This window comes from Dreissena polymorpha, unplaced genomic scaffold, assembly GCF_020536995.1.
Source record: "Dreissena polymorpha isolate Duluth1 unplaced genomic scaffold, UMN_Dpol_1.0 chrUn035, whole genome shotgun sequence".
NCBI lineage: Eukaryota > Metazoa > Mollusca > Bivalvia > Myida > Dreissenidae > Dreissena > Dreissena polymorpha.
The window spans coordinates 96,838-115,209 of NW_026273349.1; the positions used below are offsets into that span (position 1 = coordinate 96,838).

General features: G+C 34.1%; 1 protein-coding gene across 6 annotated transcripts in view; it reads right to left on the reverse strand.

Moving 5' to 3' along the window:
* Positions 1–1,240: 1,240 nt before the first annotated feature.
* Positions 1,241–18,372, reverse strand: part of LOC127863769 (uncharacterized) — a 105,514-nt gene continuing 88,382 nt past the window's right edge. For 4 of the 6 annotated variants that reach the window (XM_052403414.1, XM_052403412.1, XM_052403411.1 and 1 more), the window contains 3 exons: positions 6,093–6,227; positions 4,898–4,985; positions 1,241–4,004 (listed from right to left, as the gene is read on the reverse strand). In XM_052403414.1, coding sequence (XP_052259374.1) covers positions 2,673–4,004; positions 4,898–4,975 — 1,410 coding nt within the window. In that variant the 5' untranslated portion in view covers positions 4,976–4,985; positions 6,093–6,227 and the 3' untranslated portion in view covers positions 1,241–2,672. Of the gene's footprint in view, positions 4,005–4,897; positions 4,986–6,092; positions 6,228–15,398; positions 15,457–18,372 lie in introns of all 6 variants that reach the window. The other 2 variants (XM_052403413.1, XM_052403410.1) reach the window with 2 other exon arrangements.

Genomic DNA, 18,372 nt, shown 5'->3' on the forward strand with positions numbered 1-18,372 from the left:
ATTACCGCTCTGATATGCGCCCAATATTAAGAATGCCAATAAGGATTAAATATGTTCGTCAGAAAACGTTTCTCATGCTTTTGATTAACCTTTATCGCGAATATTAATTTCAAATAATCAAGCGCTGTACTTAAATGAGTCGCGTTATAAGAAAACTGGGCGTAATGCTTGTGCTTGAAGTGTAGTCCCGGATTAGCCTGTGCAATCCACACAGGCTAATCAGGGACGACACTTTCCGCTTGTATCACATGTTTCGTTTAAATGAAGTCTCTTCTTAGCATAAATCCAATGTAGGCGGAAAGTGTCGTCCCTGATTAGCCTGTGACGGCACTTTACGCACATGCATTATGACCAGTTTTATCAAATTAATAAACAATAATTTGCATTTTTTTTTAAGTACAAAACAATGAATTCAACATCTAGTCCAACAGCGTAGATAACGTATTTCCATTTCCGCAAGATTGTAACCTGAAAACGGATCTTAAGAAATGTAACTCTGTTACATTAACCAAGAACAAAACAGATTTGTCTACCTTGAATTGCACACAGTTTCTTTAGTTTATTGCTAAGCTCTTTTATTAGTCGAGAAGCTTAGCCCTTTGCATGCTGGGAAAGTTGTCGTCTGCTTAAATGTTGTCTGCTAAATTTCTAAAATGAGCATTTTCTTCGATTTTTTTCAAAGAATACTATCAGAATAGCAAACAGTTTGGATCCTGATGAGACACCACGTTCTGTGGCGTCTCATCTGGATCCAAACTGTTTGCACAGGCCTTTAAAATTCGGTTCCCGAACTGAAAGAGTTAGTAAACTTGTTCTGGCCATGAAAAGTGCGTGTTTTGATTTTACCATTGTACAGTGTCGATGACCCGAAATCACGACTTTGTATTTGCACCCAAGCGCCACATATTAAATATTTGGAAAAACTTTTTATTTACATTCTAACATTTAAGATGAAATTGGCAACTCTGATTATCCGATTCGTAGAAATTGTTAAATATGACGTATTTATATTCTTAAACTTTCATGTTTTATCTATAGGTATATAATATTTAGTAAAGAAAAGTTGCTCAAATGATAATACTTATCTCGTAAAAGATGTAATATTGACTATGTAATAAAGCGACTTAAAGGCTTTACGTTTATAAGAAACACTGTAGTAGTATAGATATTCAATAAGGCATCCGAAAAGCGAAATGGCGCCTACATTATTACAGGAAGCATACAAAAACAAGAATATATCGTGGTTTTGCAACTGAGTTTAATTGTATTGCTAATAAACATACAAAGTTACACCCTCGGAATGTAATCAGGCATCATGCATTTTAACATGATATGTCCTCCATCGCTCATACATTCAATGCAGAAAATTCCATTCCATTCATATGATTACAACACAAAATGGGTATTTAGTATATAGTCAACAGTTTAATGGCCATAACATACGTGTAGCCAATGGCGTAAGAGTGATGTTAACTGGATACCTCTAATAAACTGTAATTCAAAAAATATGCTTATGCTTAACAATCATATAAGTGTGACCAGAACATATCAGTGTGTATTAAATGCCATTTCAAATGCCATGGTAGAACATGTCCTTTTTCTCCCACAGTGCCCCTCACGATCCAACCGATACTGAACAATACAAAAACTACTTACATCTACGCCCGTGGACCTATAACCAAGCCAAGGACAGTGTCCTTCAGCACCGTGTAGCTGTTGATGGATGGTCCACGGCAGTTCAAAAACTCAAAAGTTTACATTCCCTTGTCCAGTAAAAAAACACGAGCAATTATAAATTCACATGAGAAGTAGTTTAATCAATTCGCTTAAAACAACTGCACTTTATTTCTTATTTGTGAATGCAACAATAGCGTTATTGAAGAAATTTTAAAAAAATTGAATAAACACAGATATGCACCATTTTTATCGATAAATGCAACAATGTGTTCAATACTTTTTGATCAATATTACAAATCACAACAATGTTTCTACTCAACAAGGAAAACAAGAATATTATCGATACATTTACAGCAATTACAACAATACCAGTGGACTTTCAGTAACTGTCAGTAACACATATATACATTCAGTGCAAATGCGTTAACAATACCAACCATAAACCAAGTGAATATTTAGATAAGAAGATGAGATACAAATGACACAAACACACTTTATTTCCTATCATGCTTACGCAAATAAACAAAAGTCACATTTCTACATACGTCGACAAAATGAGTTACTACTATAAGTTCTAAAAAGAAATATATGCATAACTTGAAATTATACCGCTGGTTTCCAAGCGCGATACATACATATTTTATTAAGATATATACAATATAGTAAAATTACTTTACATAACTTTATTTTGCAAACTACTGTCATCTATGCGATTGACATTTTTCAATTAATTGTATCGACATTTATTGTTTCGGTAAATTTTTCAGCCTACTGTAAACACATCTTTTGTAAAATTGTGCACATTTTTAGAAAGTGAAACGAACGTCTGCAAGTCAAACATCAATTACTGAACAAATCACTATTACGATAAGTTGTATAATTTTCACGTTCTTGGCAACAATGATCGGTGATTCGTTAAATATAATATGTACTCAAAAGTTATAAATACGTGTTGTCCGCGCCTCGATACTGATCTATTGATCATCATTAACGTTTTACATCAGAATTCTATCAAAAATAGCCTTTGCGTTGATAACTCGACTCCCTTCCATTCTCATCCTCACGCCAACATCCGTTACAACCTCCTGCATTCGTCTCACTAATGCCTGCCAAATCGCATCGGTAAAGTCAACCTCCCCGTTCTCATCCGTACAGATTAAGTCTCTGTTCATGCGCATGAGCATCAGCAACTCCAGCTCAATTCTCCTCCCGCTGTACCATCGTAATGGTTCAGGATGAGCTACGATGCATTGTCGTATCTTTGGAAGTCTGAGTATCACCCTAGGACCTTCATTGAGCATATCTGTAATCGTTGATATCCATGTGCGTTGCTGTTCCACATCCAGTCCAGAGGTTGCCATCAAATTCCTTTCTGGAATCATATAGTATGGTAGCTCTAAGGTGATCAATGCAACTCTAAGCGCATCCAATGCTTCATGCAACCACTGCAAAATACTTTTTTTATGAAACGAGGCTTGAGAATTATTTTCCGCCATCCATAAAACTATGTTTTTCAATGTGTACGATGAAACTTCTTTCTTACGTGGATGTAATACATCGTTCTTTATCATTTTCAATAAAACATACAATTTAGTTTGAGTGTCATTAAGATTGCTAATTAGTTCCATCTCACCGGCGTTAAAACACACTCGCCATTCAACATGCTGATGTTCACTTCCTTTAAATCCAACAGGCGTAAGAACTGCCCCAAGTGATACGACCCTCTGAACGACTTCCGGTGGCGGCCAGTGGCGAGGTCTTGCGGCCCATTTTGACAGGATGTTGGGGCAGTTGTAACGTAATGCATGGACACAGTCCATGTGATAAATTCCACCCACTGTACACTGTCCCGCACGCTCATGCAGCACCTCGCCCTCAGTAAAGTCTACGTTCGACCAGTTATTAACATACAAGTCACTGCTCAAAAGTTCGCGACCATATCCGTCATCACAAAACGCATCATTTACTTGCCTGAGAATTGCTGTACCGCGTCTCTCCAGTAGCAGTCTACAGTGACCATGGTAACTCCTGTGGCTGAGTGATCTCAAAACGGTTATCTCCCCAGGAAAGGCCCTTGAATTTACATCATCTTCTAAACAGATCACTCTATTAAGTATAATCATGTGATCCCGATCACTTTCCAAGATGCTGCTCAGCCCCTCAGCTTTGCTACCCGTAATAATTAACGTTGACATTCCACATGCCCATGCAGTTAACAGCTTGCCTAACTCCCGATATGCGTCTCTCCGAGCCTGTATGATCTCCAGTCCGTAACCGAGCAAGCTCAGTATAGTGCATGTCTCAACGGAGGCATTTTCCCACTGAATCTAAAACACGTTACAATTAGAAATACTCTACATGTCATAAATAACATTATATCGTTAGTCGTCAAACAAATCAGCAATACTAAAATTATTCCACTTTAAATCATTCTTTTACGGCCACACCATTCGATGTATTATCAATTTAAAAGTATTATCTTGTGAAAATATATTAAAATTTCGTGTGTATGTTCTCAGTGAATAATCCAATAGTCGGTACAAAAATTGCCAACCATGAATTAATTAATAAATTGAATTAAGAGGATTGAAATAAAGACACTGAAAATATAAACGGTAATCAACGGCGAGTTGATATATATTTATGACATCCATTCATAAACATATAAAACATATAATTGTTATATCTCTATTATCTGAAATTGCAAATGCGGAACGAATAATGTTATAACTATTGATAATAAACTATATTGCTATGGTTTAAGCTGCATAATTTAACGAAATTATATAAGCTTTAATTGTTATGTTTGTAAATACAATATTTTGATGTTTAAATAGTTATTTAATAATTTGAAAGGAAACATTGAAAAACGTTTGCCAAAAAGTAGTGTCGTACTTTGGCACGTGCAGACACTGATAAGTGGATTTAAGAAGATTCATGAGAACGGATGTATTCATTTTTAATTTTACACATTTTTTACAGAAGTTAAGTATTTATTTTGGGACCAAATATTGATATACAGTATAAATTTACCGTTGTTCTTTTTTTCTAAAGATGTTAACGTATATCTGCCGTTAGTTATGCAAACATTAACCATCTAGATTGAAATGACATTAATAAATATAATAGGGGTAGGAGAAACGCAGACATCTAAACGAGAAAAATATGCGTTAATTGTCATTGTGTAGTGGACAAAACTGCACTCGACTTATCATCTTACCAGGTCTTGTTTGCTGGACACACTGCCATGTCTTCGGAATCTTTCCGGTTCATCATGTCTTGTGCCACTGTCAGCCATCCATACAGTGCTGAAGTGTGATATTCGATAAATATAGGATCTTGCATGAGTGGCCGTTTTGTATTGAATTTATTGCACTCGTCATCTAAATAAAGATAACAACGAGGTTTGCAGAGTTTTTATCTTTATTTAGATGACGAGTTTAATAAATTCAATACAAAATGACCACGAATCTAAGATTCTATTTATAACATGACCAACAAATATTCTCTATATTTTATGCTCTTTCACCGTTTTTTCACATTGTTAAAGAGTTTAACTGAAGACATTCGCTGGAATAATGATGTCATTTCGTCACAAAAATGACGTCATTTCACAGTTATATAACTAGTGTAATAACACCCGTGTAAAAAACAAAATTGAGCATTACGTTATTTCACTCCTGCAGCGTAGGCCATGTTATAAGCTTTTATGGTCAAGAATATGTGTAATAGTTCGGGTAATCGTCATGAAATAAAAAGATCACGAATACGCGTGCATGTATTTAATACATATAAACTAATCATAGCTGACACGTTGCAGTACATAAATAAGTTTAAGTTATGTTATGTAACGTTAACAATACTGCTTTTCAATAAAATGCAAATAAGATGGCTTCTGTCCGTGTAAAAGACACGTCTTATATGAAACCTGCCTTACCTTATACATCACAATTGATTTATTAGCCTAGTCAGGTAATATGCCGGTTGAATGACTCAAGTTAAATAAATAACATTACGTCTCTAATATACCTGGGCGAGCAAAATGAATAGTTTTCCAAAATAAAAATTCGTTTAACGGCCTCTTATATATCCTAATCTTTCAAATAAAAGGAAGTAAAATGGAAGTAAATATAGAATTTTAATTTACTGACATTGTTACATACACTGCATGGTGTGTTCGATGCTACAAACTAAACAAGTAGTAAAATAATACACTTGATGAAGTGGGAACATTTATTTCTACTTTTGTGCGCTTACCTCATACGATGGACCAAACTATTACAGTAGTTAATGGAGTTGTCGTAAATGTATTTTCCTTTTACTTATCTGCGTTAATGTACAAAATTAAGTTTAAGTCATTACATTTTGAACAAAAGTATCATTATACAATGATACAATGGCAGATAATATAATACCGTGTCCTTGACCGATCAGTAAGGTTGTTCTTCGGCGCGGAATGTTTGAAAACTGCAGTAACGCACGCGACTTGTTTTGATATGGCATGTGGACCGCCACGTAGCTAGTTTAATCAAGAGTTTTTAGATGTCGTCCTGCAAAATAATAAGAATATTTTTTTCGCAATAGAGAAAAAGAACATTTCAAAAGAGCATCTGTAACACTTTATATGTTATACATTAAAGTATAAATGTGCATGCTTCAATTTATAAAATAAGTTCAATACTTCATTTTGAAACAACTTGAAAAACTATAAAACACTCTTCAAAATTTGGGTTTGCTGAACGAAAGGGACGTTATCTGAGCAATGACATGCGTGAATAAATATTATCAGTTTGCTATCTGTTAAAGAGAACATAAAAAAACTGTTATATATTTTTGCTGCTTTTGATTTTATTTAGGAAGTTGTTTAATGATCTCATTATTTTCGCCGGTGCCATTTTATCTTACGTTGAACATTTACCGTCGACATTTATATGTTAATGTCGCAATTACCGTAACAGAAATACACCTTTTTAAGCCTCAGTGTGCTTGAGCCTCAAGTGAAAGTTAAAACACGACACATGCAGACGCCTCACGAAACTTGGATTCAAACATTTAAACTGTTAACTTGAATAATTGGAAGCTAGTCCAGTAGTTAATTCAACGATATTTTTCAATGAAAACTGAATCAATGTGTATGGTAGCCGCGCATGAACCCCAGTTGACCAACAGTATTCACAAACATAACGCGATGCATTGACTTTTTATATCAACACGTTCATCTGCACCTGTTCGAGTTGAAAGTTATATAATCATAATTCATATTCCTATAATCAATGTTCAACCGCATTTAAGAAATCAAAAATTGACGACTTAATATTAGGCGATTAAAATAGAAAGCATATATCTTCGCAGTAAAAATATCGCCCGGAGATTTTCGATTGCTGCTCTGTTATAACCCGTTTTGTAATAAAAAAACGAATTGTAATCATTATTACAAATTGGGTCGCGATGCATTATTACATTTCGGGTCGACAGGACAACCCGTTTTGTAATAAAAACCCGGTTGGTAATAAATGTTATCATGTCCATTTTAGAAGCTTATTTCATGTTAAAATTAGTTTTAGAGTAGGTATTGACTGTTCCCCCGACCTTTGTTCTTATAGACTCCGTCAACACATCATGAAGTAATAATTTATTACAAAGTGGGTTGCGATGCATTATTACATTTCGGGTCGACAGTAACAACCCGTTTTGTAATAAAAATCCGAAATGTACTCAATTGTACCATGTACGATAAAGTCCCAGATACAGTCTTGTTTAAATTCATTTTCAAGTTTAAATTAGTTTTAGAGTCGGTATTGACACTGTTTATAGTATGTTTTAAGAGTAGGTATTAATTGTAGGTATTTCTCCGACCATTGTTCTGATTGACTCCATTAACAAATCATGAATGTAATAATTTATTACAAAGTGGGTTGCGATGCAATATTACATTTTGGGTTGACAGTAACAACCCGTTTTGTAATAAAAACCCGAAATGTAATAAATTTTATCTTGTCCATTAAATCAGAGATACAGACTTGTTTAAAAGTTATTTTCATGTTTAAATTAGTTTTAGAGTAGGTATTAACTGTTCCCCCGACCTTTGTTCTTATAGACTCCATCAACAAATCATGAATGTAATAGTTTATTACAAAGTTGGTTGCGATGCATTATTACATTTCGGGTCGACAGTAACAACCCGTTTGTAATAAAACCCGAAATGTAATCAATTGTACCATGTTCGATATAGTTTCAGATACAGTCTTGTTTTAATTCAAATTCAAGTTTAAATTAGTTTTAGTGTAGGTATTGACACTGTTGAGAGTATGTATTTAGAGTAGGTATTTAGGGTAGGTATTCCCCCGACCTGTGTTCTTATAGACTCCATCAACAAATAATGAATGTAATAATTTATAACAAAGTGGCTTGCGATTCATTATTACATTTCGGGTCGACAGTAACAACCCGTTTTGAAATATAAACCCGAAATGTAATCAATGTTATCATGTTCATTAAATCAGAGATACAGACTTTTTTAGAAGTTATTTTCTTGTTTAAATTAGTTTTAGAGAAGATATTGAATGTTCCCCCGATTTTTGATCTTATAGACTACATTAACAAATCATGAATGTAATTATTTATTACAAAGTGGGTTGCGATTCATTATTCCATTTCGGGTCGACAGTAACAACCCGTTTTGTAATAAAAATCCGAAATGTAATCAATTGTACCATGTTCGATAAAGTTCCAGATACAGTCTTATTTAAAATTATTTTCAAGTTTAAATTAGTTTTAGAGTAGGTATTGACACTGTTTAGAGTATGTATTTAGAGTAGGTATTTAGGGTAGGTATTCCCCCGACCTTTGTTTTTATAGACTCTATCAACAAATCATGAATGTAATAATTTATTACAAAGTGGGTTGCGATGCATTATAACATTTCGCATCGACAGTAACAACCCGTTTTGTAAAAAAAAAACGAAATGTAATAAATTTTATCATGTCCATTAAATCAGAGATACAGACTTGTTTAGAAGTTATTTTCATGTTTAAATTAGTTTTAGAGTAGGAATTGACTATTCCCCGACCTTTGCTCTTATAGACTACATCAACAAATCATGAATGTAATTATTTATTACAAAGTGGGTTGCGATGCATTATTACATTTCGGGTTGACAGTAACAACCCGTTTTGTAATAAAAACCCGAATTGTAATAAATGTAACTAAGTCAGACAAAGTCCGAGATACAGTCATTTTTGAAGTTATTTTCAAATTAACATAAGTTTTAGAGAAAGTTTAGACAATTCCCCCGTATTTTAGGACTTTGCACCTAAACCACTAGTTGCAATAATACAACTCCCAGCTATTGACTCTCCGCGTCGCTCGTATGTACTCATTAAAGCTCAGAGCATTCAAGATAAACTACCTAAATCACTGCTCGCTATCATTGTGTTTAGGTTACAATATACTTAATCAACGTACACACCAACACCCCGGCCAACGTACACACCAACACGCCGGCCAATGTTCACACCAACACCCCGGCCAACGTACACACCAATACGCCGGCCAACATACACACCAACACGCCGGCCAAAGTACACACCAACACTCCGGCCAACGTACACACTAACACCCCGGCCAACGTACACACCCGATCAGTGGAATAAGTGTCAGGATATATGCAGAATCTGGTGTGTTTTCGAGTTATATTTTAGTGAATACAATTAATTTATTAACAAGTATGTTAGTTTTTGTTTTACGGCCCTTTTAAACGCTTTAGGACAGACCGACAGACAAACATACCGACAGACAGACAAGTTCACTCCTATATAACCCCCACCCTAAACTTCGTTTGTGGGGGTATAATACAGGCTTTTTTCTGTCTATTTTTCACATTCAAAATGATTGAAGTGGACAAACTAATATATGAAAAGTTCGTTATATATTTGAAGACAGATAAATTTGCCATTGATGTGGTTTTGTTGCTTAAAGGGATCTTTTCACGTTTTGGTAAATTGACAAATTGAAAAAAGTTGTTTCAGATTCGCACATTTTCGTTTTTGTTATGATATTTGTGAGGAAACAGTAATACTGAACATTTACCATGGTCTAAAAATATAGCCATTATATGCATCTTTTGACGATTTAAAAACCTGAAAATTATAAAGCGTTGCAACGCGAAACGATTGAATAATTTGGAGATTTCTGTTGTTGTCGTTTAATTTTGTGAAACTATGAAGATTGCTTATATAAAGTATAAAAAACGTCACTCATACATATTAGGCAGGATGGCCGAGCGGTGTAATAGGTTTTTAATCCAGGACTCCGGGGGTCACTGGTTCGAGACCTGATGAGGGCTACTTTTTTTCCTTTTTTTAATTTTATTCTTGATGTTTTACTGGAGCTTTTTCGATCCAATGTTTACATTTATCATTATAAAGCATTTAATGATAAACTTCAAAACATGCCAAAATCTGTTAAAAGGCCATTTTGGTCAATTCTATGTTCATAATAACATAACATAACATAACATGTATTCGGCATTAAATAGCATATTGCAAATTTATAACCTATACACAGTATGTGTTTGAGATAGCAAAGACATGGTACATGTATTTGAGAAGTACATCACAAAATGATGTATACAAATAGTGGGTAAAACCAAAAAGGAAAAAAAACATGTCAAAATCATTCAAAGAATAGAATCAATAAGTCATTTACATAATAAATATATACTTTCGGTGGTGAATTTCATTTACCAAAAAAGTTCTCATTGTTTAAATTATCGATTATATTTTCAATGCTGGATACTATTAAAAATTTCAAAATTGTTCAATTACACAGTCTTAGTTAAGTAACATTATTACGTAATGCTTATGCTTAAACTACAAAAAATAATGAGTAGATCATTCGATCACCGTAATATTTTTAACAGTAGGCAAAAGGAAATAATAATCATAGTTAATACGATTCACTTACTATTGTATCTGTTTTAATAGAAATAAAAAAATGATGGCGTTAACATCATATATTTTATACTACGTGTATTGTATAATACTAAATGTTCTTGGCGGTATGTTTCACAACTGCGTCATTCCGATATGAAACGTCAGTATCGGTATATTATAATAGACCCACAGTTTCCACTACTGCGTCAAAGGTACCAAAACCATTTCATAAGAAACAGAATAGTATGTAAATAATTAAGTATAATTAATTAAGTATTATTTTTAATATTCTAGAATGCGTGTTCCACTGTGGATCATCTTAGCGAAACACAACGAATTAAAATTATTGTGGATAATAACCGTGAAAAAACATTAATTCGTACAAAAAAAATCAAATTAATTTATTATCATGAATATAATATTTAATATGTATTATCTTACCCCGCCTGGGAAAATACGAGGCCTTTTGTTGTGTATAACGTTAATAATACAGATACCTTCCCCTCATTGACTTCTCCATAGAGCATTAGTTATAGACTAGTTAACTTTTAAAAGAAATATTCATTCGAGTTATTCGAGTTCTGTCCTTTTCGTATGCCAATTTTTATTTAAAATTGAGTTAAATATATATAATACAGTTTATTTGACACTGACATGTAGAAGACTAATGAATTGATCTTCCTGTTTGAGTAAGCTTAGCTACATAGCGGTTTACATACAATAGAAATGGGCCTTGTTCTGTAAAAAGGGGTTTAATGCATGTGCGTAAAGGGCCGTCCCAGATTAGCCTGTGCAGTCCACACAGGCTAATAAGGGACGACACTTTGCGTCTTAATGATATTATTCGTTTCAAGAAAGTCTCTTCTTAGCAAATATCAAGTTTAGGCGGAAAGTGTCGTGCCTGATTAGCCTTTACGCACATGCATTAAACCCCCTTTTCACATAAGTTACTAAGGTTAAGTTGAACAAAAAAACATAAGGTTGTAAATATCAAAGCTTTAATACAACGATATTAGTAAAATATTATTTAAAGCTATTGATTACACGACGATGTCGCGAATTAACTAGCGTATATTTCTGATCGGTGCTACAAATTTATTATACGATCATTAATTGTTTCATTTTTGCATTTTTACGTTTTCCTTGACGTGAATTTAAAATGAGTTGCACACTGAAGGTACCTTTCAAACTTCCATTATTAACGTAGTACTAATTGCCGGTTACTTTCAGATACATGCATTCGAGGTTACTGATTAACATCGAGCGTAAATTATAGTTTTCAATTATGTAATGTAAATGTGTTTCATCATCCTGAGGTAAGTTAGGCAATTGCAATATAAAGGACCGACTTGTTTGTAAAATTGTTCACAAGTAGCCTTCAGTATACCTACATTTCATTAAACACAGAGTACGAATATAAATACAACAGTGATTAAATCAAATAAGTCATACTCTGTGAAAAGGGGGTTTAATGCATGTTTGTAAATTTTCGTCAATTATTAGCCTGTGCAGTCTGTACAGGCTAATAAGGGGCGACACAATCCGAATGTATATTTTTAATTGAAGAAAGTCTCTTCATTGCAAAAATCCAGTCTAGCCATTAAGAGTCGTCCTTGATTAACCGTTGCCGACTTCTAAATCTAATAGCACAGAGAGGTGCAAACATTTTTTTGTATTAACTCCCTTGAACAAAATTTTTTGGGAAAAACTCTGCTTATAAACAATTGTTTTCAATAATATTGTTCAATTCTGGATGAAAAAAATTATAATGCATCAAGATTAAGAACCTTTAATTCTATTATAAAATAATAGGAATTTCTATCAAATAAGTATTACTAATGCATTCGATTCATAAATAATCAGTGTTTCACCGACCTTAACATTAACTGAAATGAATTTCAAAAATCTAAAATTGTTATTTTTGTAAAGATATTGAAACGGTTTCGCATCTATTTATAGAATGTCCCTTTGTAGTCCCCTCAATAAAATTGTTATATATTTGTTAAATATTACCTCAGAATCAAAAATCACTCTTTCTGAAAACATGTTTAGTTTTTAGTTTTATTTTAAAGCAGATAGTGCTGGACATAATTACACAATTTTAGTGATCTTATTTATTTCCAGATTGCTATTTGGCATTTGCAAAATCAAACAAACATCATAAAAAACAGTTTAAAGTTATCGAGAGACTATGTTTTTGTCATTATTTAGATTTAGATTTTTTGTTGATTTTAAAAGATTGAATTACTCTCAATTTGTTGAATCATGGGGATTGTATGATATCATCGCCCCTGTTAATAATGAACTTGTTTTCGGGGCAGATAGTTTTGTTGAATTTTATGTTTAAAGATTTAAACTGTAATTGTGTTACTTTTGAACATGATTGATGTCCCATTCAGCCAGGAAATGTTGAAACTCCTGGGAACTGTAATAGCTAACGCCATCAGAGACTCCCTCCCTCCCTCACATCATCTCATCCCACTTAGTAATATCTTTTTAATTTGTATCATTGTTTGATGAAAAAATATTAAAACTAAGGTCTGGTGAATTAATGGACATGATACAATTTATTACATTTCGGGTTTTTATTACAAAACGGGTTGTTACTGTCGACCCGATATGTAATAATGCATCGCATCCCACTTTGTAATAAATTATTACAATTCGGGTTTTCATTACAAAACGGGTTGTAGCACTGCTCACGACACCTAATGAAAGCAAACAACACAAGTAGTTTTATTAATGATAACTTTAATTTCCAGGCAATATCGGCAGATTAAATGACCCTAGCATAAATAACCGCGACCGCGAGCAGAGATGAGATAAAACGGTTGATCACGTATTCCATATACAAAAATACGTGGCATACACAATCAATGGAAACTTAACATATTTATCGACGTTACCAGTCTTTGGCCGATAAACTAACCACAGCGATCATAGATGACCAATGTGTGATACACCTTTTTCAATACTGTGTATACCAGAAGTCATATAACGGTGATTACACAATCTTAGGTATATGTTACTGCATCCGATTCAAACTTATGATCATTAACGAATTAGCCTGTCATGTGGTTCATGAGATAAAGAGACCCACATACATTATTAGTATATCTGGACAATGCATTTCACAAATAAATTGATTAGATTGTCATAACCACAAATGTGGTTTATTACTTGTTCAAGTTTATGTTCAAATACCTATATGTACGACAATAATCCATATAAGAGGTTAATATATATATATATATATATATATATATATATATATATATATATATATTCACACATATGGCCAGTTATGGGGTCTCTGATTTAGAAATAGGTCATGGGGTTCCCACATTTTAACACTTGTATCTCCATACCCTTTTTTATCGGATATAAACACGAATTAAGGTATATAGGGGTACCTAATATATTATTATATATAAATACGTCATTTATTTAACGTCTTATACAAGGAAATATATAGCGAAATGAATTGCGAGGTATATAAAATTTCAATTTCAGACGTGATTGTGGTTTTCGATTTAAGACCTTATTGTGACATTTGATTGCATTACCTCCCCTACACCCCCCTCATAGTATATATATATATATATATATATATATATATATATATATATATATATATATTCACACATATGGCCAGTTACGGGGTCTCTGATTTAGAAATAGGTTATGGGGTTCCCACTTTAAATACATGTATCTCCATACCCTTTTTTATCCGATATAAACACGAATTAAGGTATATAGGGGTACCTACTATTATTATTGTATATAAATACGTCATTTATTTAACGTCTTATACAAGGAAATATATAGCGAACTTATTTGCGAGGTATATACAATTTCAATTTCAGACCTGATTGTGGTTTTCGATTTAAGACCTTATTGTGAGATTTGATTGCATTACCTCCCCTACACCCCCCTCATAGTAATTAAAGGAGCCTAGATTGCGGGGTTGTATATAGACCCCGTTTTTTATATTGACCTCGTAAGTACAGTCTGAAAACTACAGAGACCGCGTAACTGGCACTATGTATTGGTATATATATATATATATATATATATATATATATATATATATATATGTGTTTGTAAGTATCCATTTAATACCTTTAGCTCGCATGTAGTCACACATAAACTTGACAAGCGAGACATGCGGTTTTTATCAGATTTATAATTGTTTGATTATATGTATTCCAAATTAATCGTGTAAATGAACCAGTATTTCTGGAGACACTTAACTTCTAATAGCGGTAGAGTTTGGCGTTGTTTTCGTACAGACACGAGACCTTCCATACGGGACCCGTGTTTATCATTGTTTGGTTAAAATACCACGTGGACTTGATAGTGTAGAGTAAATAAACATTATAAACTCGACCGAACTACGTAGAAAGACCATACAGATACATTTCTACTTGAGGCAATATTATAAATTAATTATATGATTGGAATTCAAAGCATAATCAAATCGGACATCGGAAATAAAGATTACTGAATTAATGCATTGTTTATAATAAATTTAATTAATCGAAAATACCTTAAAATATGACCGAATTGTTCCATAATAATATATTAGTTAAGCAGTGTCATTTATCTGAAAGTAATGAATTGTTTTATCTGGAATTTTTATTCTTCAATCCGTGAACTTCGCTACCAGGAATTTTCATTCTGCAACCCGTAAACTTGCCGATTTAATATGATATTTTATGTAATATGTATTTAACTTCTTATTATTAAAATTAAATGGGTTTTTTATATTCGTTTTTGGTGCTAACCTGCTTGCAATCATAGGGCTCCAGACCGAAGTGATGTTGTGATGGTAAGTACGGTCTCCTAATATTATTTAAAAAAAAACGTTCTAAGTAATGCATCCATCCAGCTATAATAGTAATGCTTCGCGCTCTGTGAAAACCGATTGTTATACATGTGAGTAAAACGTCGCACCATAAGTCCGCACAGTCTGTTCAGCGACGACACTTTCCGCTTGTATAGTAATTTTAGTTTTAAGTAAGTTTCTTACATGTATTAGCGACAATCATGTTTAGGTGATGATCTATGTGCTTTCTTGTAAGAGACCTCCTTTAATTGACAAATTATATAAAAGCGGAAAGTCCCTTCACTGATTAGCCTGTGGGGTTTACTCAGGCAAATCCAGGATAACACTTTACGCACATGCAATAAGCCCAGTTTTCTCAGAACGCGGCACATATGCAAACAGAAGTGTGTGATATTCTATAAACCTGAGCCTTATATTGTTGGCATTTTTTCTGATCGCTTCAGAATAAACAAATGTACGATACCACTTAATGTAATCTTTATATGTCATTTTCAAAAAAGTATATTTCATGATCTGCAAAAGTAAACCATGTTTAAATCCTCATAGAATATCAATGTCGACACTATCCGCCGTAACTAAAGGGACTTCCTGTCATCCTAAAACACATTAAAGGCGGACAGTTTCGTCACTGACTAGCCTGTGCGAACTCATAGGCTAATCTGAGACGACACTTAAAGCACATGAATTAAGCCCAGTTTTCACAAAGCGATGATTGAGTTATAGCACGGTTTTTAATTCCTGATATTTAAGACACAACTTACATTCGATTAAGTCATCCTTGAAAACACGTTGCATATATGCTACTTTTTATGAGCAATTCAACACGGATAATCGGATATTATATATGAACAATTTTGAGGACTAAATGAGCCTCGCTCTGGAAAAACTTAATGTATATGTGTAAATATTCGTCTCGTAGTAGCCTTTGCAACCCGCACAGGTTAATCAGGGACGACATTGTCCGACTTTATTGATTGTTTTGTTTAAACGAAGTCGCTTCTAAACGAACATTCAGTTTAAAAGAAAAGTTTCGTACCATATAAGCCTGTACGAACTGCGCATGCACATGCATTACGCCAGGTTCCCGAAAACGAGGCCCATATATTAAAAGGAAAGTTTCGTTCCATATAATATGACGTTAAATTTTATTTACACTTGAATGTATTATGAATATTGCTGGGCCAAGTGTGAGGTTGAGCGCTCTATAACCAGGTTTAAACCCCCAATGCTTTGCATTGACCGTTCCAAGGCGGTGACCCCAGCATTATTCATATTTTGTGTTTATGTTGGTTTGTATTGTGCTGTATTGTGCTGTTTTGTACTGTTTGTGCAATCGGTCACTTGCCTTAAATAAAGGACCAACTAATTGATTTTAATGAAAATTCAATACTGCTCCAGCAGCTGGAGTTTCACTTCTTTATATTATATAAGCCTGTACGCACTGCGCATGCACATGCATTAAGCCAGGTTTCCCTTAAACGAGGCCCATATATTATATAGTGCAAAACAAAGACAGATAAGCGTCAAATGTCTGTCAAATCCGGTGGGAAGGACCAATTGTACGGCCTGGCAGTCAGACGGATACGTACCGTATATAATGCCTCCCGCTGTGTAGGGGCATAAACATTCAAAATAAGCTGTGCTCTGGGAAAACGGGACTTAATAAATGTGCGAGAAGTGTCGTCGAAAATTTCCCTGTGCATTCAGGTGAAATTGCACATGAAACAGACTTAATTTAAACGAAAAAATACCATTAACGCGGAAGTGACACTTTACTAACATGCATTAAGCCCCGTTTTCCCAGAACGCGACCCATATCAAGAGCAGTTCACAACTTTGTAGTGTACGGGGCACGTTCATTCCAGTTAGAAGATCACCTAAACATATCGAAACACATCGTACCTACTGTTGCTATCACCACTTTCGAATTCACGTTTCTAACGGATTCCATCGCTCAATACTCCCTCCAACGCCCGTTAAAAATATTTATAATAAAATGTGTTATGTAATAGGTGTTTGTAAGCTATTTAAGTGTTATGCATAAACCTTTGTTTATCACATACAGTGTTTTTATATACTCTGTAACACACACGTGATTGAGTTTTTATTATTTTAATAAAATGAGTCATTATTGTTCACGTATGCGTGGTAATTAAACACCTCATGGTTTACTCATACGCATACAAGTTCGTTTTTATTGACCGATAGACAGCAATATGTCGGAAAGCAAATGCAAACATCTCTGTCAATATCCTTCGTCACATGTTTACTACTACCACTGAATGTGTATCCGAGTAGAAGCACGTACGGTGAATGAACGCTTCATCGAAGGTTCAAATAACAATAACTACACTACGTACTAATTTGTGTCCGCATTCTGCCGCGGTCGTGTTACGTTACTCATATAAAAATTGCAACCTTTTGACGCAGGTTTAACAGGAATTGAAGCTGATATTTATTAATCACCGAAAGTCCTGTGGTGGTGTTTATTCTTTCATAATTTGTCTATAGACTTTGCAAACAATCAAAAAGCGCTTGTCTTCGAACCATAGTCACATACATCCGTTGCAGTTACCTTGGGTGGTCTGCATTTATACTTATTAATTAACAATTGGCTCCAATTTTAAATAAAAGCCTGGGCTAATAAAACTAATCGGGCCGCGCTCTAGGAAACGGGGTAAATTGCATGTGCGTAAAGTGTCGAACCAGATTAGCCTGTGCAGTCCACGCAGGTGTTTCAGGGTCTAGTATTTCGGCCAAACATGAAGTTTCTTTTTAAAGGCACTACGTTGAAACGAAAAAATCATTAAAGCGGAAAATGGCGTGCCTGAAAAGGCTGTGCGGACTGGTATTACAACCTTAAACAAGTCCACAACTCGACTACTTTCACGAACATGTTAATATTCTAAATT